This window comes from Polypterus senegalus, chromosome 7 (genome assembly GCF_016835505.1).
Source record: "Polypterus senegalus isolate Bchr_013 chromosome 7, ASM1683550v1, whole genome shotgun sequence".
Taxonomy (NCBI): Eukaryota; Metazoa; Chordata; class Cladistia; order Polypteriformes; family Polypteridae; genus Polypterus; species Polypterus senegalus.
In genome coordinates this window covers 56,978,502-57,003,249 of record NC_053160.1, presented here as the reverse complement: position 1 = coordinate 57,003,249, position 24,748 = coordinate 56,978,502, and the positions used below count along the sequence as shown (strand labels likewise).

Genomic DNA, 24,748 nt, shown 5'->3' with positions numbered 1-24,748 from the left:
ACAAGCAGGAAATACCAGCAACTCCCTGCGAGACAGCAGTGCTATTGCTCCACCACCGTGACACCCGCATGTGTGTAATTATTCCCCTCATGTGTGTAATTATTAACAGTATTCATTATTTAAACGAAATTATATGTAAAATGTAGCACACACTTTAATGCATTTCATCATGAAAGTGGTATCAAGTACAAATCTAAAGATTCTAAATGTGCAGAGAGTTGGAATATCATACATTTAATTTGTTCTGTGTGGTGATCTATTGCTGCTTGCCGCTGCTGTCAGGTCCAAGAAGCTCGTAGCGATTAAAAACTGGGATGATGTTTACGATGGTCTGCATTAATGATAAAGTAAACTAAGAGGTTAAAGTGAACATTTTGAGATTAAAGCAGAAATTTCCACTTTAATCACAAAATACATGTTTTTACCGTGTCCTTTATTTTTTTCTCAGTGCCTGAAATACAGCGCTATACATTATGTTGCTGCTGTTAAGTTTAAAAAAAAAAAGACAGCACAAAAGATGGTATGTGAGACTTTTAAAATGTATCATGTCATTACGATCAGGAATATGCGACGCTTGAATATAAAAGCACCAAGAATGCATCTGTATGTCAGCATTTTGCTTCACCACATCGAAGCATTCATCCCGTAGGATCTGCATAGAGGCTTTCTGTCACATGTAGATAGTAAACGGAGACACTGACATCACGTTCCGACTTTTTGCACACTGCGCCCCCCGACTTTTGCTGGTACTGCAATTTGCGCACACGTCATGCTAATTTCTGAGGACCTGCTCAGAGGATGCGTGAAATGAACGCTGGGAACTCGTGGCAACCATGATGCGTACACGGTCTGAGCGTGAAGTATAAATCGGCCATAAGTCGCTGTCTGTGAATTACCTTTCAGATCATTACATCTTTTATGTACCCTCATCGTATAAACCAAATATTTTTCTGAGTTTCCCACAGCAGCTGTACCCGCATCTGTACCGCACACATTGCAAATCCTTGCAACCACCTGTTCCATTCCCCTTCAACTATGTATTTTTCTTTCCTTCATTTACTTTGAAGCCATTTGTATCCAATCTGTCTTTCAATAGACAGTATCTTATCTTTTGTTCTCGATTGCTTATCTGCCAGTTATGTATGGAATGGATGTGAAAAAATCTGTACACAAAATAAAGTGCTGTTATAAATGATATCATAAAGTAGGTACCACAGCAAGATGCAATCATAATGAGGATGACAGACCTATTGATATATTGTACATTTTCTTTTCAAATTTTATGTGTTATATAGCATGATTTCATTAACTCAGTCCCTTAATTACCCAATCGCATGCAAATATGCTCCATTATTACAAGAAAAGCTACAGGTAGAATTGTAAATTCTAAGGGCAATATTTTTTTAGCCAAGTTTGCAAATTTACTGGAAAATTTAAAAGAAACACGTTTCACACAGACAAACACATAACAGAAACAAACATGCTAAAAAGAGCATTGCAAAACCTGTGTCTTTTTAATCTGAGTGATTTCCACGCAAGGCAAGGGCAGCATGCGTGTAAATTAATTAATTAAATAAATAAATTATGTTTAAGAAGTTGCTTGTATGAGAATCGAAACACAATAAATATGCAGGTAGTACTTGACTACATGATAGTATACTGCAAAAATCATGAAAAAGACTGACTGCGAAATAAAGTATGTTTAAGTGAGCAAAACAAAAAACAAAACAATGAATTTAACATCGCTTTCAGCAGATATCAATGGCTTACTAAAACAAAAGGCTCATTCCTCGAGTAGTATCTAGAAGATTCTGACTCCAAGGACGGTCAGTGCGGTAATAAAAATATGTTCTATATAGTAGCAGTTCTTTCAGATACAGAAATATTTGAGATAATACAAAAAAATCTCACAGAATTGTAGAATTACAGTTTGCTTATTGTTAATACGCAATGTTTTTGAAGGCTATAAATTACACAAAATCCAATATTCAGCCTAGTTAAAACATACAAGATGCAAAGTAAAGAAAATTATATACATTTAAAATGCTTATAAGGAATTTTGGAAGAATTTTAAGGAACCATCAAATGACTGAAAAAGAGGAAGGAGAATGGAAACAATAGATATAAAGCTTCAGTAAAATATGTTTAATTTTGCTGTAAAATTAATGAAATTAATATACCGTAGATAATTAGAATTAGATAATTTAGCACAATATTGGGGAGAAAATTAAGTGTGGTCATACATGGCACACATACTTCACTTTTTGATTATTTTTAAAAATTCTGTTATTTTTCAATTTAAATGGTTGCTTTTTTTTGATGATACACTTTGTTAATCTAAAGGAGAGGTTTTTTTTTGTATAACTTTAGGGGAACAGAGTGTTGCATCTGCCATTGTATACTGCCCCTGGAGCAATTTTCAGGTTTAAGGACATTGCTCAAGGGCCCAACATGGTATGATCCCTTCTGGCAGTAATGGGATTTGAACCGGCAACCTTACAGATACCAGTGAAGTTCCTTATGTACACAGTCACCACACCGTTTCATCTTTATCATCATAAAAAAATCTTACAAATATATGTTTGTTTTCTCATTTATTGAAAGCTTAAAGTACACATGTTACAGCTTGCGCAATTATTTATTAAGGTAATGTTTTAGAATGGCAGGTCTGTAATTTAGAAACCCATCGAAACCTTGCTATCCCATACACAGTTAATATGAAGATGTACATCAAGGTTTTCTTTTTAATCACAGGGTTTAGGTTATAGTGTCTTGGTGACATAGATTATGCCCCCAAGCAGCTCCAAAGAGTAGTTTTAAAATTTCAGTTCAGTCAGTCTATTTGTGGAGCTTGTATATTAGTTCAACAATTTACATTTTAATTCACATGTTTAAAGTGTCCTTGTGTGAGTGAAGCTATTTGTATAAGTGCACAATACAAGTCTTCCTATATATAATTTCAAAAAAATATTTTTCAGTACAATATTTAGCAGCCATATTTTTAAAGGAATGTATATGATCACATTAATTATTTTATTATATGGCAGGATTAAGAGAATGTTGCAAGAAGTGACTCTTGATAGATTGGAAATGAGCATTTAACTGTGAAAAGCTGCTGCCAGTAACAACATTAGACTCCATATTATGTAGAGCTGCAACCATTTTCCTTTCTCCATAGTTAGGTTGGGTTATTGTAATGAGGATTACATTTGACAATTTGTGGTGTAAAATTTGCATTTGTGTAGCATGCATCCCTCATAAATGGATAACATTATAGCTGAAATTGATGGTAAACATTTAATCAAAAAGGAGCTGTTTGAGAAAATTCAAACATCTAGGGTGAAATCTTGGAAATTCTACCCAGTGACTTGGTTGGGAATCAATCCCTGGTCACTTAAGCTGTGAGATGAAAGTGGTATTTCTTGCACCACTAGGTAAAATGCTATTATTTACCATGAGGCAACAACAGCAACAACATTTATTTATATAGCACATTTTCATAAAAAAAGTAGCTCAAAGTGCTTTACATACACTCATAAAGAATAGAAAAATAAAAGACACAATAAGAAAACAAAATAAGTCAACATTAATTAACATAGAATAAGAGTAAGGTGCAATGGCCAGGGGGGACAGAAAAAACAAAAAAAAACTCCAGACGGCTGGAAAAAAAAATAAAATCTGTAGGGATTCCAGACAATTAGACTGCCCAGTCCCCTCTGGGCATTCTACCTAACATAAATGAAACAGTCCTCTTTGGATTTAGAGTTCTCACGGAAGGACTTGATGATGCCTTTTAATCCATCCATCACTTTTGGAGCATCATTAAGCTTTGAGTAGGTGGAGGTGGCGCAGGCCACCACCACAAAGAAACTGAAAAAAGAAACAGAAGAGAGAGTAGGGGTCAGTACGGATTTTAGAGCCATCATAAATAGTTATTATGAAGAATTAAACATACAGAGTATCAGGATTAAGTTAAATTGAAGTTATAAAAAGGCCATGTTAAAGTAATATGTTTTCAGCAGTGTTTTAAAGTGCTCTACTGTACTAGCCTGGCGAATTCCTATTGGCAGGCTATTCCAGATTTTAGGTGCATAGCAGCAGAAGGCCGCCTCACCACTTCTTTTAAGCTTTGTTCTTGAAATTCTAAGGAGACACTCATTTGAGGATCTGAGGTTACGATTTGGAATATAAGGTGTCAGACATTCCGATATATAAGATGGGGCGAGATTATTTAAGGCTTTATAAACCATAAGCAGAATTTTAAAGTCAATCCTGAATGACACAGGTAACCAGTGTAGTGACATTAAAACTGGAGAAATGTGTTCAGATTTTCTTTTCCTAGTTAGGATTCTAGCAGCTGCATTCTGCACTAGTTGCAAACGATTTATGTCTTTTTTGGGTAGTCCTGAGAGGAGTGTATTACAGTAATCTAGTCGACTGAAAACAAGTGCGTGAACTAATTTCTCAGCATCTTTCAAAGATATAAGAGGTCTAACTTTTGCTATGTTTCTTAGGTGAAAAAATGCTGTCCTAGTGATCTGATTAATATGCGATTTAAAATTCAGATTACAGTCAACAATTACCCCTAAGCTTTTTACCTCCGTCTTGACTTTTAATCCTAATGTATCCAGTTTTTTTCTAATAGCCTCATTGTATCCCGTATTGCCAATCACTAAGATTTCAGTTTACTCTTTATTTAACTTGAGAAAGTTACTAGATAGATAGATAGATAGATAGATACTTTATTAGTCCCAAGGGGAAATTCACACTATTCATCCATTCTGAGATACAAGTCAGACATTGTGTTAGTGAATCAAGAGAATCGGGGTCATCAGGTGCTATTGATAAGTACAGTTGTGTGTCATCAGCATAGCTGTGGTAGCTCACGTTGTGCCCCGAGATAATCTGACTTAACGGAAGCATGTACGAGGTGTGGCAGAAAAGTAATGAGACTGATTTTTTATTTACCAAAGTTTTTATTTTTTTCAAACATCAATGTTATCCCCTTCAAAGTAGTTCCCTTGGGCAGCTACACACTGATGGAGACGTTGTTCCCACTGTTGGTAGCAGCGCTGGAAGTCTTCAACCGGTATGGTCTTCAGCATGTCCGTTACACTCTTTTGGATGTTTTCTAAAGTCCCGAAATGACGGCCTTTGAGGACATTTTTCAGTTTAGGAAAAAGGAAAAAGTCACACGGACTAAGATCAGGTGAATAAGGGGGCTGGGGAACCACAGGAATGCCTTTTGAGGTCAAAAATTCTGTTATGGAGAGGGCAGTTTTTCGGCACCATTTTGGCACAGACCTTTCGCATGTGCAAATGTTCATTTAAAATTTGATGAACGGTAAATCTGTTCAAATTTAATTGTTCACTCAACATTCTTAATGTTAAACGACGGTCTGATCTCACAAGAGTGTTCACACGTTCGATGTTTTGATTGGTTTTCGAAGTTGAAGTCCTCCCTGAACGGTGTTCATCTTCAGTGTGTTTTCTGCCTTCCAAAAATGATTTGTGCCAGTGAAAAACTTGAGCTCGGGATAAAGAATGTTCCCCATAGGCCTGTTTTAAATTTTCAAACGTCACACTTGCCGTTTAATGGCACAACGTTGCTCCAAATTCTGCTGTTCCATTTTGCGTGACACACAACCAAAAACACAACTTCGCTAATAGCAGTCACAAAAATCACGTAGTTAATGGAAGGAGTTGAAACTCGCACTGAGCTATGGGAGGGTACTGATATATGTGCTCTATCAAGGACAACAGCGCAGCGTTGCCAGATCGCTTGCAGTGTTGCCAGTCTCATTACTTTTCTGCTACACCTCGTAGATTGAGAATAACAGCGGACCCAGGATAGAGCCTTATGGAACACCATATCGGATATCATGTGTCTTCGAGTTGTAATTACCACAACTAACAAAGAATTTTCTCCCTGTCAGGTAGGATTCAAACCAATTTAAGACACTGCCAGAGAGGCCCACCCATTGACTAAGGCGATTTCTAAGAATATTATGATCAATGGTGTCAAATGCAGCACTCAGATCTAAGAGGATGAGAACAGATAAATGGCCTCTGTCTGCATTCACTCGCAAATCATTTACTACTTTAACGAGTGCAGTTTCTGTGCTGTGATTTGTTCTAAAACTCGACTGAAATTTATCAAGAATAGCATGTTTATTTAGGTGGTCATTTAACTGCATAATGGCTGCCTTCTCCAGAACTTTACTTAAGAAAGGCAGGTTAGAGATGGGTCTAAAATTTTCAAGAGCGAGGGTCAAGATTATGTTTCTTAAGAAGGGGTTTAACTACAGCAGTCTTAAGACAGTCTGGGAAGACCCTCGTATCTAATGACGAATTTACTATGTCCAGAACATTATCAATTAGCACGCCTGATATTTCTTTGAAAAACCTTGTTGGTATTGGGTCAAGGACGCAGGTGGAAGGTTTTAATTGAGATATTATTTTTTGTAAATCAGGTAAATCTATCCTAGTGAAAGAGTTTAATTTGTTTATAACAGAATGCTGGGGTTTAGGAGGATCCTTAGTGTTGGAAGGATATACTATGTTATTTCTAATATCATTAATTTTTGATTGAAAAATACAGCGATAGCCTCACAGGTTTTACTGGAAGTACTTAGGAGGCATTCCTTTGAGTTACCTGGGTTTAGTAGGCGATCAATTGTAGAAAATAAGACTCTGGGATTACTAGCATTGTTATTTATAATCTTAGAGAAATAGCAGTGCCTCTCAAGACGGACAGTGTTATTGTATTCTGTTATTTTAACTTTTAATATTTCATAGTGGATAGTAAGTTTAGTCTTCCTCCATTTACGCTCAGCTCTGCGGCATGTTCTCTTTAAATCAGACACTCTTTGGGTCTTCCATGGTATAACAATGCTAGAAGATTTTTCAACGTCTTTTCAGGTGCAACTATGTCAACAGCAGCTCTCACTTTAGTATTAAATCTTTCCACCTTACTATTTACATTATCCTCGCTATTATAGTTGGCACTATAAACGGACTGATTGCTTAAAATGTTTGTAAGTTTTAAAGCTGCTGTTGAGTCAAAGAAGCGTTTTTTAACAATATGCTTCTCATTAGTGTTTTATCATTATTTCTGTATTAAAAAGTAGAAGAAAATGGTCTGATAGACCAATATCAATGATCTGCTTTATATCAACTTTCAGTCCTTTAGTAATCACTAAGTCTAACGTATGACCTGCTTTATGTGTAGGCTGATTTACGAGCTGCCTCAAATCAAAAGAATCCAGGAGGTTCATAAATTCTTTTACTTTTAGATCACACTGATTATCTATATGAAAATTAAAGTCGCCAACTATTAGGAGTGTGTCATAGTTAGTAATTAAAATTGACATTAAGTCAAAGAATTCCTCAAAAAAAGACGCGTTGTATTTAGGAGGTCTATACACGGATAATACTAGAACTTGAGAATCTCCATGGATAACAACAGCAAGATACTCAAAGGACTTGAACTTACCAAACTGACATCTTTACATTTTAACTGGCTTGAGTAAATGTTTGCCAAACTGCCCCCTCTTTTTCCCTGGCGGTCTGCACGAGTAAAACTGTAATCTGGAGGCGCAGATTCGATTAAAATACTCTATTGAAAGGGTTGCTGACTATCGCCAAAAGAACATGGTTAATGTGTGACTTTGTGTTTCTAGTTTTGTCGCCAAATACAGTATATATTATTTCAAAATTACAATGCACTATTATGTGGCATTTTAAAGACTCCAGGTTAGTGCTTAAATATTTCGAGTGTATATGAAATCTCAAAAGGTTGAAGCTTGTTAACACTACCCACCTCAATAGAGCATAACATTACATTTGAATTTCAAATTAGTATTTAATTAATCTTTTCTAAATGTTTGCAGGTGAGACAAGGTATTTTGTGTATTATATTATTTCTGTCATACTGTAGCTTTATATTTGTTTGCCCGCCTTATTATAACTTGCTATAACTTTGCAGTTAGATTCAGCAGTTGGTAAAATGCATGAGTTACTTCCTCCGACTTTAATTAGAAATGGCCACACATCTTCGTCTCTTCATCTAATGTTGCCTTTTTGTCATAGCTGTTCCTTTTTCTGATGTCACTCTCAGACAAGGCATATATTTTTTTTTAATTCCATATGGGTTTCTGGAGCATGTGATGTTAAACACATTTGATTGGCTGGCTGTCCGTATTACGAATTACTTCTCTTACAATCTTTGATCTATTAAGTATGTCCAAATTCCTTCTTTTCCCAGGCTGTAAACCAATTTGGCAATTTCTTGTCCTAGATGCCCACCCATTTGCTGGTTATAAAGTAATCAATATGACCAAAGCATTCTAGCCATTTCCTGGGCTTCTGCTTATTTGCACAGATGTCTAAGACAATACAATTCAGAGAAAGAATATGCTTTGATGTTAAATTCCCCATGCAAGTGTCCTGTATTTAAGTTCATCTTTTTTTGTCTTGAGCAAAATATAATGAAAATGTAGGTGTCTATTATTTAAAAAAAAAAATTGCAGATTTTGTACACCAGCACAGAAGTGAAGGGGGTGAGTATGGTGAACTATATGGATTTGAGGTGGAGATCAAATATGTCAAACTACCTGTCCTGTACAACAAGACAACAGGATACCAGGCTGTGTACGATGGCAATACTTGTAATCATGGCTTCAAATAACAGTTGTTTAAAAATGGCTGTCACTGCCAGTATGTTTTAACAGTACAATAGGAGTAGAGATAAACTACTATAAATTAGATTTAGAAATAGCTGTGGTATGGGAGACATTCTGAAAATGTACAATTTTCTAATGAAATAAGGTCCATATTAATTTCATTTTTGGAGATTAAATGCCTGTTTGTACTTTAAAGCAAGGCAAAGTTTTGTCAGTAGTAGATTGTGTTCATTATTAGTAATGTACATCCTTAATATTTTATAAATAATGTATTTGAAAAAGTGTTAAAAGTTATTTCCAGTTGACAAGGAAAACCAGTTAAGGCTGTATATCCTTTCATTTGATGTTTGAATATGTGTAAAGTTTTGTGTTTAGGTTTTTATGCTATCCGTTTATTACCAGTGTGCTACTAAATAAATTAATAGCTTAAGTTCATTTGAAAAAATGTTGACTTGTTTGAAATGATGTATTGATGAATTAATTTATTGTATGTGTATTAGCATTACAACTGTAAATGTGCGCAATCAGACGAGTTACTGATTTGTTTTAGGTTATTACAACAACACCATATTCCATCGGGTTGTACCAGATTTCATTGTGCAGGGTGGAGACCCTACTGGAACTGGAAGTGGAGGAGAGTCCGTCTATGGCCAGCCCTTCAAGGTGATAATTATTATATCTCTGTCTTGTTGGTTGACACTGTGGTACATTGATAAACACTGTTAACTGGTTCTCTTCTGTGCCAGGAGTATGCCTTTGAATTGTGCTTAACAATGTTCTTTGGAATTTGCAAATTGCCTATTTATAGAGGGTTTTCTTCCAGTTACTTCAGTTTTTCCACCAAATCACAAAGATCTGCAGGTTTTGTTTATGTCCGACTCTAAACTGACCAGCTTTAAGTGAATATGGGAGAGTACATGTATGTGCCCTGGAGAAGATTAACATACTAAGGTTGGCAATTGACTTGCATCTAATGCTTATACAAAATAAATTCTAGTGAACTGTACTTGTAACTAAATGAAAAATTCAATAAAGTTCTTAAGGTAAAATTGACAACGCTAAAACTTATGCTTATGCAGTTAATAAACGGTAAAGATTTTTTTTTTGAGGGGAGTTTAAAAATAAAACTAAATGTAAAGTAGAATAAATACCTTTTTTGTTTGTTTTAGAATATTTTTTGAAAATACCAAATCTATACTAATAAAATGCAAAGCCTTCACTCACTCACTCACTCACTCACTTACTGACTCACTCATCACTAATTCTCCAACTTCCTGTGTAGGTAGAAGGCTGAAATTTGGCAGGCTTATTCCTTACAGCTTACTTACAAAAGTTAGGCAGGTTTCATTTCGAAATTCTACGTGTAATGGTCATAACTGGAACCTACTTATGTACATATATACCAGCCATAGCCTGCAGCTCAGTCGCCGTGTGGGGCGGAGTTGCGTCCCTCATCGTCACGCCTACCACGTAATTGAGTGCCTGCCCATATAAGGCCATCCGTCAGTGGCAATCCAATAGAAACAGTCTGCCGCTAAATATTCGTGGGTGAAGGACTGTGCTTATGGAAACGAAGATGAGATGGTCAGGGTGGTGTTTGTTACAAACTCCGCGAAACTGTGAGAGAAACTTTTAAGTGCCGGGGTCTTAGCTAACATTAAATAAAGCCGTGGACATCGCATGAGATAGCACAAGTACAGCTGAGAACCTTCGATGCATGTACTCCGAGGGGCTCACGTGAACTGACTGTAAACGAAGTACGCAGACAAAAAGCAAGACCTCCAAAGAGCGCTGAACAAAAAAGCATTACACAATTGAGAAGGCAGCAAAAGAATATGAAGCAAATGACGCATACAAGCATATTCATAATTGCAGCTACTGTGGAAACAAAGCACATGGTGGAAAAAGTCAATGTCCAGCTAAAGGAAGACAGTGTAAAAAAACCCATGCATGCAGTGTGTGGTGTCTCAAATAAAGAGGAAGGCGAGCTGTTTATTGATGCAGTAAGAAATGAATTGATGAATGAAACCGGATATCTTTACAACGGTTGACAAACATGGAATGTAACTTGAACACAACACATCCTCCAAATACGAACCTGATTGAAAGAAATAATGATAATCAAATCCTTGATGACAGCAACACTCATAACAGTCACAAAACAATTACATTGACAATCATGTTACGTTATTTTTAAAATGTTCCCTTTTCTTTTTCATAACTTCTTTTACACACTACTTCTCCCCCATAATAAAAAAGTGAAAAAAGTTTACTTGAGGTTTTTTCAAATTTATTAAAAATAAAAAAACTGAGAAATCACATATACATAAGTATTTACAACCTTTGCTCAACACTTTGTCAATGCACCTTTGGCAGCAATTATAGCCTCAAGTCTTTTTGAATATGATGCCACAAGCTTGGCACACCTATCCTTAGCCAGTTTCTCCCATTCCTCATTGCAGCACCTCTCAAGCTCCATCATGTTGGATGGGAAGCATCGGGACAAAGCCATTTTAAGATCTCTCCAGAGATGTTCAATCGGATTCAAGTTGGGGCTCTGGCTGGGCCACTCAAGGACATTCACAGAGTTGTCCTGAAGCCACTCCTTTGATATCTTGGCTGTGTGCTTAGGGTCGTTGTCCTGCTGAAAGATGAACTGTTGCCCCAGTCTGAGGTCAAGAGCGCTCTGGAGCAGGTTTTCATCCAGGATGTCTCTGTAAATTGCTGCAGTCATCTTTCCCTTTATCCTGACTAGTCTCCCAGTTCCTGCTGCAGAAAAACATCCCCACAGTATGATGCTACCACCACCGTGCTTCACTGTAGGCATGGTATTGGCCTGGTGATGAGCAGTGCCTGGTTTCCTCTAAACCTGACGCCTGGTATTCACACCAAAGTGTTCAATCTTTGTCTCATCAGACCAGAGAATTTTGTTTCTCACGGTCTGAGAGTCCTTCAGGTGCCATTTGGCAAACTACAGACGGGCTGCCATGTGCCTTTTACTAAGGAGTGGCTTCCGTCAGGCCACTCTACCGTACAGGCCTGATTGGTGGATTGCTGCAGAGATGGTTGTCCTGGAAGGTTCTCCTCTCTCCACAGAGGACCTCTGGAGCTCTGACAGAGTGACCATCGGGCTCTTGGTCACCTCCCTGACTAAGGCCCTTCTCCCTTGATCACTCAGTTTAGATGGCCGGCCAGCTCTAGGAAGAGTCCTGGTGATTTCAAACTTCTTCCATTTACGTATGATGGGAGGACACTGTGCTCATTGGGACCTTCAAAGCAGGAGAAATTTTTCTGTAACCTTCCCTAGATTTGTGCTTTGAGACAATCCTGTTTCGGAGGTCTACAGACAATTCCTTTGACTTCATGCTTGGTTTGTGCTCTGACATGAACTGTCAACTGTGGGACCTTATATAGACAGGTGTGTGCCTTTCCAAATCATGTCCAATCGACTGAATTTACCACAGTTGGACTCCAATTAAGCTGCAGAAACATCTCAAGGATGATTGGGGAAACAGGATGCACCTGAGCTCAATTTTGAGCTTCATGGCAAAGGCTGTGAATACTTATGTATATGTGCTTTCTCAATTTTTTTTATTTTTAATAAATTTGCAAAGACCTCAATTAAACTTTTTTAATGTTGTGATTATGGGGTGTTGTGTGTAGAATTCTGAGGAAAAAATGAATTGAATCCATTTTGGAATAAGGCTGTAACATAACAAAATGTGGAAAAAGTGATGCGCTGTGAATACTTTCCGGATGCACTGTATGTGTGTATATGTATGTGTGTAGATATGTATATATATATATATGTATATATGTGGATGTATGTGTATATAATATATATGTGTGTGTGTTATATATATATATATATATATATATATATATATATATATATATATATAGTGTGATAAAGGCGCTATATAGCGCCCGACCCGGCACAGACTACGCAGAGGCACGTGTTCACACTCAAAGTACTAAGTACTGTAAGTAGAAAATTAATTATGGTTACTCACCAACAATGACACGATGACTTGTCCGATAACAATGAGTTTAATTTTACTGCACAACAAAGGAGAGCGTTACAGTTCTTCCAAAGGAGCCACTTCAGGCGATTGTGTAGCACTGCCGTTGTTCTTCTTCTGGCAGTCTTCAATCCAAATTCCTAAAGCAGATTCCATCCAGACTACTGCCTTATTACATCCACTTACAACTCGTTTGCACCCTGGTTAAAAGGACACTGCGGCGTAGATCTTATATTCCTTTCCTACTTTTTAAATAAAAAGAATCGTAGCCTTCAACAAATCCAAAACGTTTACCTTTTTGGCAATCGTTAACATCTTCTGTTTGCGCTAGGGCATGGCCCCTGAAGCAGTAGCAGATCGTTTTGGAGCCATAATGAAGAGCTTGACTATGCACAAAGATAAACACAAAACAGCACAACTCTTTACACAGCGAAACACGTTGATGCTGAATGAGTGAGACGAGACTTCCTCGTTAACACTGCATTCAGCAGGCAGGAACTTAACTGCGTGCTCTGATTGGTTAGCTTCTCAGTCAGGAGAACTTAACTGCGTGCTCTGATTGGTTAGCTTCTCAGTCATCCACCAATAGCGTCCCTTGTATGAAATCATATTGAAAAGTCACCCGTTCTTGCCAAGCTAAGTCAGAGAAGCACATAACCCCAGTAGTAAAAGTGCTGTTGAATTGCTTTGTAGGACCTGGGACTGGTTGCTTCAAGTTTACTAGGTATGGTGTTGAAGCTGCAGGGCTTTCTGTAGCAGGCTAATGGTTCCAGTGGTGGTCCCTAAATAAGCTGAGGATCCCACATGTATTATACAAGTGAACCATAGGTCTCTCTGTCAACTCTGTCACCTGCTGTTAGAGATTCAAATGAAATTCATGTTTCTATTATATAATAGTAATAAAAATAGCAACTCACTACTTCTGTGTTTTGGTTATATTCTTCAATAAAAGAGCACTTGTTTTGTTATACTTGTATAGGGCTGCTAACTCTCTTTCTCAGGAAATGAGGACATTTGGGTCGAAAAATGAGGACTTTTTTTACATTGCACGCTACTGAAATTTTATCTTGTGAGCATTAGCCCATTAATTGAATCTGTTCAAGTAGTCCGTGAACTTGCACTTTCTTTTTGGCATAATTGGTATTCCTCAATTTATGCAAATTAAAGAATTATGAAAATATTAAATTACTTAAAGTGCTGTATTACTTGATCAACTATTAACTAAAAAGATGTTGCATTTATATGACAGAATAAATGTGTGATTTTTTTTTTTCTTTTTAATTAACTAAAACTTTAATAGTTGACTCATTCATTTACAATTATAAATCAATTTTGGAACAACAGGTGGTAATAACAATATTTTCCATTAAAATTATTACAAACCAGTTCTTACTCACTCTTAAATATGACGGACTGTACCTGGATGTATGAAATTACTTGTTTAACCAAGCTGCTGAAAGACGAATTGAAAATAAGGTCTCGCATAGAAAACGTGAAATTGTAATTTTGATTTGGAATAAATTCACTTAGCTACGGTGAATTAGGATTACAAATAATTATAGGAAACGAACATTTATAATGAACTGTCTACTCACCAAGAAGATGAAGCTGAATTTAAAAGTTGAACAGTTGGACAGACATTGACTATTCTCATTTAATACTGTATCTGCGCTGTTTACTACCAGAATGGAAGTGAGGATTCTGGGGAAAAAAGTGTGCACACTACTTCCGCTAAAGCTGATTGGTGTAAGGCTTTAAATGTTTACCAAGGATAAGGATATGGAGATTTTCAAATTTTAGGAGACAAAATTCCAGACATTATAAAAATGTTATAAATTCATTCCAGACAGTCCATAACGCGTTAAAAATCAGGACATGTCTGGGAAAATGAGAACGGTTAGCAGCCCTATACCTGCTCCTTTTGTGAAAGTGTTTATTTGATATTTGGATTTCAGTTTTCACACATTATACACTTCATGTCTACATTTTGTCAATTATTACTAAAACATAAAAACATTTCTGTTTTAGTTATATGTTCAATAATTCCTGTCTCACGTTTCCTGTCTTCTTACATTTACATAGATCGTTCTAGATACTTAATACACAAGAAGTGTATGTATTCCAAATAGCAATATATTATTTACCCTATACAACTCCAGGCACCTCTCACCCAGATAAACAGACTTGAGCTCTGAGAATCATCTGTGTGATTTGAGCTGCATCTGTGTGGGGATGGGAATAGCAGGTTGCTTGCTGCTTGTGCAGATTGACACATTTGCAAAATAAAAGACAGTTTTTTGTAGGCTTCAGGAATTCTAGTGTTAAGGGCCTTAGATTGAACAAATTTCAAATTGTGTGATGTGAAAGGCATACTAGGTGTTTACCTTAAACAACAAAAGATATTTACTTTTAAAATTTTTTTTTTGCTGGCTACTTTTATTTGAACGCGGTAGGCTTAGATATATCTATGTATTAGCTCTATCCATCCATCCATCCATTTTCCAACCCGCTGAATCCGAACACAGGGTCACGGGGGTCTGCTGGAGCCAATCCCAGCCAACACAGGGCACAAGGCAGGAACAAATCCCAGGCAGGGTGCCAACCCACCGCAGGTATTAGATCTATTACCAACAAAATTTTAAATGTTTTTGTTTTCAAGAAAAATATAAAGGCTGTGTGGAAATTGTAATGATCTCACCCCTCCATATCAGTTTTGCCAAGAAATTAAAATTCTCCCCACCCATCCCAAGCAAATATGCTTTTTTGACAAGTTTGTTGAAGACACTACAGAGCTCCCTGACAAAATACAAGAAAATTAGCTTAAAAAAATGTTCTGCTTGATCAAAAAAAAACAAGTTATAAGTGATGCCCAAGCTATAGAGGACTGCTTATAAACATTTTAAATAGCTTGTGGGCAGATTTATCACTGTTCATTTTACAAAAAACAGATGGGGAAGGGGATTTCTACACTATAAAGTGGATTTGTACACCATACTGCCAGCGGTGCAAATAAATTTCCCCTCTAGTGTGAACCGAATGGAGAGTACATGCATGTAGGAGTACTGAAGAAGTCTACCTATGTATAAGCAGTATATTAGGGAACTGAACTCAATAGCATAGCCCAAACTGTAAAAATTAGGTCTCTCCCTATTTGAAAGCTGTTGGAATGCTAGGTAAGAAAAAATAATAATTAGGGCCATGTAGGTTTGGATTTTTTTTCTCCCTAAATAATAAAAACCATCATTTAAAAACTGCATTTTGTGTTTACTTGTGTTATATTTGACTAATGGTTAAATGTGTTTGATGATCAGAAACATTTTGTGTGACAAACATGCAAAAGAATAAGAAATCAGGAAGGGGGCAAATAGTTTTTCACACCACTGTATACAGAATTTGAATCCCACTCATACCAAATTATTAAACTTAATACTATTTTTTTTTTAATTTTCATTATTCACTATATTTCAAGTGTGTACTTTTAACTCCGGAGGGAGCAGAATGCGGGAGGGGAGGGGAGGGCATTGTGAAATGTGATCTGATACAAAAGTGTGTGCTTGTGTTTTATTTTAATAATAATCTTAGACTATATTACTACTACTATAAATCAGAGTCAAATATTTCCGAAGTTTATATTGATGTTAGCAATTATTCAGGGGAATTTTTGTATTATCAGAGATAGATTATGTAGTTTGATGCATCTTTCTTTGCTGGAATAATTTTCAGTAAGCCAAGAGAAAGATTAAGTGAATACGAATTATGAGCTTTTTATACTTAGTTTTGTTTTATTTTGAAAGACTATAAGAATGATTTGTTTTGATTTCAATGTTCTGCCTTGCAGGATGAATTTCATTCCAGGCTGCGTTTCAACAGAAGAGGATTAGTTGCCATGGCAAATGCAGGACCCCATGATAATGGAAGTCAGTTTTTTTTTACACTAGGACGTGCAGATGAACTTAACAATAAACACACCATATTTGGAAAGGTAAAGCTTTGACTGAATAAAACACATACTTTGAACTGTTTGTTTTAAATGAGAAGATTTAATGAAGTAGTAAAACAACTTATTATTTGAGTTATCTATATTCCTCCTCAATAAAATATGGAAATATAACTAGGAGTGGCACTTTAGCTTTGCAAACTTGTGTATCGAAGTTCCTTTAAGTGTACCTTCATAAAATATGTTTATGTTCATATTCATAACTGTGATTAAGATTGAAAAAGGAAGAAGAGTTTTTTTCCACATATAAAATGATGAAAATTTGGGCAGTAGAAGGGAGATACCCATTAACTGGTGTGAAGAACGTTGTGCTCTGCTCTACACTAAAACAAACGTGACTGGGTATTAGAAAGATGGAGGAAGCACATTTTGTCAACATTTTATGTTGAGTATCTGGATAAATGCCTTCTCATGCTGGGAAGGTAACACCCAGTTGTTAATAAGATCAGTTTAGACCAGGGGTGTCAAACTCCAGGCCTGGAGGACCGCAGTGGCAACCGGTTTTCATTCTAACCTTTTCCTAATCAGTGACCTGGTTTCACTGCCAATTAACTTCTTTTCCCTTCATTTTAATAGCCCTGTTTCTGAGGATTCAGTGCTCTGAATTGATTTTTTTCTTCATTAAATGGCAGCCAAGCAGTAATGAGGCATGAAACAAGCCAACAGATAACCAGCTAAATTGGGACTTTAAACACCAACCAGTTTCTTAATGAGAAGCTGATTCTTGCTGTTATTTAAACTTGTTATTTAATTTAATTGCTTCTTGCTGCTCTCATTTTGCAACAGCAGACATTTCCAAACCTGTTGATTTTCTGTTTTTTCTAAGAAGACCATCAAAATGTTTCGATGACCTGAGAGATCGACCTTTCTGAGGCTGTCCCTTTTCTTTATTATCAGATATCGTGTGATGGGCACAGGTGAGCTGTTCATGTGGCAGCTTGTTTTGTGTCTCCTTATTATTTGGCTGAGTCAAGTTAATTAAAACTAAGGCAAAAGAAGTTAATTAGTAGGAAAAACTGGTCATTAATTAAGAAGATGGTTACAATGAAAACCTGCAGCCACTATAGCCCTTCAGGACTGGAGTTCGACACCCATGGTTTAGACGCTAGTTTTTTTCCCTTGTTTTACTTATCTGAAACTTTTTTGGTCCAACTACTCATCACTCTCTCATTTTTTTAGTTGTATCATTCACATTATTTAGGCTGTCTTAGCTAGTGTCTGTGTGCTTAATTTTGTACACTGGTTTAACATGCTGTTTATGAATGATGACACTATATGGCAAAATGTTTATGAATACCTAACTGCAACACCTACTGTATATGAGCTTATTGGACATTCCATTCTACTTCCCTGGGCCTTAATGTGAATATGTCTGCTACTCTTCCATAAATCTACTCTCTTTCCACGTCACTTCCAGGAGTTTGTATACTTTTTATGGGCACTGTATGTATACTTGTTATACCTGCCTTTCTATCCAAAGGAATAAATCAAATCAACATGAAAATTCACACTGTTAGATTTCAGTCAGTCTTTATTTTTTATAGTTGTGTTATCGGGTGTTGAACTGGTATTACTTTGAAACATTGCTGTAAAGTTGAAAAAATAATTGTGTTTAGACTAAATATAATTGGTAATCCCAATTTAATACGTGATTTGACTTAGCGGTGTGGATACAACAGTTGAAGATGTGAGCCATCTACGGCTTTAAGTTCAACAGAGGAAGAATGCCTAGTAGGATGCTATGCTGGTGTAATGGTTCAGAGATTATACTTGCAACTCTAAATTAAAATAAATACATACTCTATATACTCTATTGCATCTTGCCTGAAGAAGGGGCCTGAGCTGCCTCTAAAGCTTGCATGTTGTAATCATTTTAGTTAGCCAATAAAAGGTTTGGCTTGACTTCTCACTACATTCATAATGGCTAACATGGTACAATATCCTAATAATAAATAACTCTTCAACCCTACATGGGACAATGGGTTTAATAACAAAATAGTGAAGGTAATCATTAACAAAAGAAAAAAATTTAAGTGTGAAAAGGCAAGAATTGAACCTAGAACAGCTGTTTTTAATGCATGTTCACTAACCGTTACACCACCATCTGAAACAGGTGTTGTTTCTCTGCCAATAGATCAAAATGCACCCTTTTATGACATTCTTACATGCCCCACTGTTACCAGTGGTGGGTACTGAAATGAAATAGAGCCTGAGTTATATTCCATTTTTCATTTGTGCATCTAGTTTTGCATGATGGCAGAACAAATATTCAATATATGACCAAAGATTTGTGAACACCTGACAATTACATCTATATGAGCATGTTGGACATCCAGTTCCCAAATCATGGCCATTAAGAAGGTGCTGACCTTCCATATGCAGTTATAACAGCCTGTCCTCTTTTGGTAAAGATTTCTGCAAGTTTTGTTTTGTGTGTCTGTGGAAATTTGTGCCCATTCAGCCAACAGGACATTTATATGTTCAGGTACTGATCATCAATGAGATAACCTGCCTTTCTGTCAGTTTCAATTCATCCCAAAGTTGTTCTGTAGGGTTGTGGACCAGGCTCTCTGCAGGTTACTCATGTTCCTTCTCACCAACCTTGTAAAACCATGTGACACAGTCACACTGAAACAGAAAAGGGCCTTCCCAGACTATTTCCACAAAGTTAAAAGGACAGAGTTGTCTAAAATGTGTTTTGTATGCTTTAGCATTAACAATGCCCCTTCACTAAAACCAAGAGGCTTAATCCAAACCCTGAAAAACAGATCATCAGCTGGGTGCAAGAGATCAGGGACTGAAGCCTCACACCTCCCAACACAACTGTCCACTTTTAAGACCGTTCCATGTTTATATCAGTTAAAGCAGCTGCACCTTTTCTGTGTAATAAATTACTTCAAACACCATTTAGCTGCATGTTGAAAATGTCAATTCTTTACAATAACAATCTACAGATACTATTGTTCAATCAGTTCAGTCTTATATTTGCTTACATAATTGCTTTTCGCTTCTATTTATTTAAATTGGTTAAATCTACATGTGTTGTTAAATTACATCCTCCTAGTTTAGACTTAAATGGAGCTACCCAGGTTTTGCATGTTGCTTACTAAGTGAATAATCTGAGATGTTGCTATAACAAATGTTCAGCATAAAAAATTGCAGAAATGTGGTATATGCATGGAAAAGCTTTTATCTCTATTTTCTCTATTATTGTTACTAACATAGTTCAAGGGGTAACTTCAATAATATTTCAAAAAATAGTCAAACTAAGAATTCCTTGTAAAAAATAAAGTTTCATAATGAGTAGATAATATACAGACCATCTCAGGAGAAATCAAAAATAAATTCAAAACAATAATATAGATGTATGGTGATTTTACTGCCCGCAGAGGGATTCTCAACAATAAAATATGAAATTGTTTCTGAAATTAACTATTTTTTTAAACTTGTTACAGGTGAAAGTAACAGATTACTTTAAAGCACCCTTGTTATTTGATTCATTCATTATTTGGTTTTACTAGAACCCTTAAACTGTTCCATTATCATGAGAAAAGTTGATAGGTACAAAATGAATGATATACACTTTGATAACTATGTCCATGTGAACGTTTTTGATGTGACAAAAACTAAAGCTTAATTGTTGAAAAACTAAAAATATACAAAAACAAAAGAGAAGAAAGAAAATCAAAAATTTGAACATGGCAAAAAACTAAAAATGATTAAAATCTAAAAAGTTAATTCAAAAACTAAATAAATACTACAACAAAAATGTCTTAAAACTAGAAAAATTCTGCCTGTTTACAATTGGTGCAGCTGGAACACCTAAACTAAATAATTTGGATGGGTGTCAGTCTTGCATTCATATTTGAACTGAGTATTAGCTTTTCATAGGAAATGTTTTTTTGGCAGCTACAAAAGGTCACTGATCTTGTATCAGTTCAGGAAATGTACAGACGTAACACTAGAATCCCTGAAGCCAGAATACTTTGTCAGCATTCCCGTGTTGATCATTCACAGGAAGTGCTGCAGACTTTATGCTATAAGAAGAAAAGTAAATACATCAAGGTAAATAACATTTGATCTGGCTTTTATATAAGTAATATATAAATGTTTTCTATATAAAAACTATCAAAAAACATAATCACAAACAGGATTTTGCACGATACCTTGGTGAGCTCTGTAAGCCCTGCTGTTTCGTTGAAGGACATGCGTGTGTCAGATTCACTGGCAGGATAATGCCCAACCTCTTGCTGCATCAAAACAGTGCCATCTTTCACCTTTCTACCTGGTGTAGCTGCGTTGTTCTTATGTGTGAGTGGATGGTTCTTGCGGTGAGGGCTTCTGTTCTTTTTCTCTGATGTAGAATCCTCATCTGAGTTCACCTCTATTATAGCACGTCTGAAAACAGCAGTGTCAGATCAGATAGGAACGTGAATGTGACTAAGAAAATAAAACTGAATTAAAAAAGAAAAAAATGCTAACCTTTATAAGTGCCATAAATTTACCCCGGCTGTTACAGACTTGAATCAAATGTATGTTTTTACTGTATAATAGTAACAATACGAGCAGCTCACTACTCAAAACGGTAATTCTAGAAACTGCCCGGAATCAATCCTGCGACCACTTGATTATGAGTCAGCAGTTCTTACTGCTTCACCACTCAAGTGGTTGTGTCAGCGTTGTACCCTTCAGTTATATTCTTGGATAAAAGTGCACATGTTTTGTTATACATGTACCTTTTGTGAAAGTGTTTATTTGATATTTGGACTTAAGTCTTCACATGTTATACACTTCATGTCAAAATATTGTCATTAGTGCTATAACATGAAGAAAGTTTCTGTTTTAGGTATGTGTTTAACATTTCTTGCCTTGCATTTCCTGTCATCCTACATTTACATAGATCGTTGTAGACACGGAACACACATGAAATGCATGTGATCCAAATAACAATATATTATTTACCCTATGCAATTCCAGGCACCTCACACGCAGATAAAGAGTCTTGAATTGGGAGAACTTTTTGCCCGAGTTGAGCTGTGGCGGTAGGGGAATAGAATAGCAGGCTGCTTGCTGCTTGTGCTGATGGACACATTTACAAAACAAAAGATGCTAATGGAGGTTCAAAGGAATTTAAGGTGCTCTGGGATTGCAAGTTTTTTCGTTGGCTCAGGGATTCTAGTTTTAACAATAATGTTTAGATGTGATCCAGGGATAATATCACATTTGACTTCTTAGGTAGTAGGTTATTTTAGCTTCCATATTTCTAATAAAGGCAGGAAAAAAAGGCCTGAAGAAGAATCCAATACTAAAAACGGAAACAGAACTTACATTTGTGTCACGTTACTTGTATGGGGCTGGAATGAGCAACCTTAGTAATGATGAAAAACATACTACACAAGAGAAATTGTGGTTACATTGTATAAATGTCAGTCACCAATCTATAATTTGTCACATTACCAAATCTGTTTATATTATTAATGAAAACCAACACAGGACTCATATAGTATATTACAGTACGTAGATTATCATTGTTCTTTATTTACTTGACTTACATCCTGTACTATTGATGTAACAAAAGAAAACATTACTAAATATTTATACTAAAATATGTTATATCAGTAAATTATACTGTAAAATATAAAATCTCTTACAGACATACATGGCATCTGTTTAGTTCCACATTTTGAGTGTATTGATTTTTATGAAATGATGTTTGAACGGGGAAATCAGAATTTTCATTTTTCTATAGTATTTAATTTTCTTTATAATGGAGTGCATTTTTATGAACTGCATTTGGTAGATGACCATTCTATATGTTTATCCATACCAAATCTGTCCTTTTTCAAACAGAAAACACATCGCCTCCTTGATCTTAATGGAAGGTTTGAAATAAAGGCTTTCACACTGAATTCTAGCCCCATATTCCTTTATTAAACCATTTCCAAATGATCTGTTAATTGAAACAGCATATGATTAAAATGGACCTCAGTTCTTGAAGTTAACCTGAGAAGATGGCATGGTATATAAACATTAGTTTTTGCCAGCTCTATTTTTGCTAGTAAGTGGCACAGTAGGACAATGGGTAGTATTACTGCCCCATGGCTCCAGAGTTCTTAGTTTGAATATCAGCTCATGTATTGTGTATTTGGAATTTACTATTTGGAGTTAATTATAACAAAATGATACCCAAAGTGGGAAACAATGCATGAGAAATTATTACTAATGTAAAAACTCATGGAAGTGTTCTGTGGATGATTGCTGCCTAATCCATGATGGCTTCCTGGCTTGTGCTGAAAATTGCCAAGAGTTTAGTCCCAATGACACTTGACTGGATTAAGTAGTTTGGTAATAAACGATTGGTTAGATTGTTGTTATTGCACACTGTTATAAAGTATATATTTACATTACAAAGATTTCTGTTATTGCAAAATACTGTATATATTTACATTACTATCTATCTGCTGCACCTATTCTAATACAAGCATTAACATTGGTAGTCTTGGGGCTTTTGATTCATTTAATCAGGAACTTACAGTATCTGATTCTTCACAGATATTTGAATCTACTGTTAGAAATGTAGTATTGCTGGTAGGTAAATATGAATGTGAGATTTGCAGGAAAGTGTGGTATTACTCAATCTTTCAATATTTCATAATTAATATATTGATAACAATCTCTACTCTTGTGGTTTAAATTGATGTTGGTGTTATATTTAATATTTACATATAATTTAAATTTTGCTGCTTATTTTTAAAGGTCACTGGGGATACGGTTTACAATTTGTTGAGATTAGCAGACGTGGAAACTGATAAAGATGAAAGGCCCCTAAACCCTCACAAAATACGTTCTACAGAGGTAAGCAGGAGTGGCAATTAAAATTCATTTTTATTAATATGAGATCTGTACTGATATTAAAGTGAATTTTATAGAAAAAATATTTCACATATTACATATTAGATCTTGCATCCTTGGAAGCATTCTTGAAAATTGGTTTTGGTTGTTTAGCACATCAGTTATGGCTCTTTGAAAGTTTTCAGTCAGTCTAAAAATTTAATAATATACATTGTACATAAATATTTAAACAATATTTTTAAAAACATTTGTCTGCAGTGCGCACTATTGGGCTATAGTTTATTTTTTATTTATAAAAAGTTAAGCCCATACTTCATGTCTTGGGTATTACTGTATTTATAATATTCTATAATTAGTATTGCGAGAGGAACACTAAGACCTGCTTTCTCCAGTTTAGAAATTTTAGAAAATTAAGGTGGTTTGTTAATATGCTGCATCTTAAAAGATGATTAGCTCATTTGTTTCATCAAGAATTGACGGCTGAGTAAATTCAGTTGATTTGGACTTGAAATTAATTTCTTCAGCTTAGACAATTATTCAAATAGGGTATTAGTTTTAAACATATTAGGCTTTTGCAAAGAATTGTTAATAAAATATTAAAAATTCAATTCTTATATACCAACACAAAAAGTCTGGTTTAGAATTTGAAGTTTGGTTTATTTACTATAACTGAGCACAAATTCACTAGCCTGGCAGTTTTTAGTGCTTAATGGTGTTTAGTAATAAATGCAGCATTCACAACACCAAATGACTGTATTATTATTATTCCAAACAAGTTCCAAACACAGAGATCTGTGTTTCTTATCAGAAGGTTCAAGGTAGGGGACATCTCCGACCTGGTGTGGGTGCAAATAAGATATTGATTGCTGTAGTCTATCTCTTACTATTTGTATTCTTGCATTTATTATGAATTATGGTTGTTCTGAGTTCTCTCAATGAACATTCAAGATTTTGGTTTGTCATGATTTGCCTTTATCTACCATTCAAAGAAGGGTATTGCACTGTTGCAGGTAGTACTTGTCAATATTGTACAATCCTTTAGGAAGTACCTTTGTGTTGTGTAGGCTCTTCAACTGCTTCTCAGAAATATGATGGTCTGATCCTAAAGAGGTCAAATTAAAATATCTTTTGCAATTGGTGACTCACCAGATGATTAAAATTGTGTTTGTTTTCATGAATTTTTCTACTCTTGA

The 24,748-nt window shown here is 35.7% G+C and overlaps 1 protein-coding gene across 1 annotated transcript in view; it reads left to right on the top strand.

The window, feature by feature from the left end:
• Positions 1-24,748, top strand: part of cwc27 (CWC27 spliceosome associated cyclophilin) — a 232,162-nt gene that overhangs the window by 14,181 nt on the left and 193,233 nt on the right. Inside the window, exons 3-5 of the mRNA XM_039758683.1 lie at positions 9,235-9,347; positions 16,545-16,688; positions 23,460-23,558. Coding sequence (XP_039614617.1) covers positions 9,235-9,347; positions 16,545-16,688; positions 23,460-23,558 — 356 coding nt within the window. The remainder of the gene's footprint in view (positions 1-9,234; positions 9,348-16,544; positions 16,689-23,459; positions 23,559-24,748) is intronic.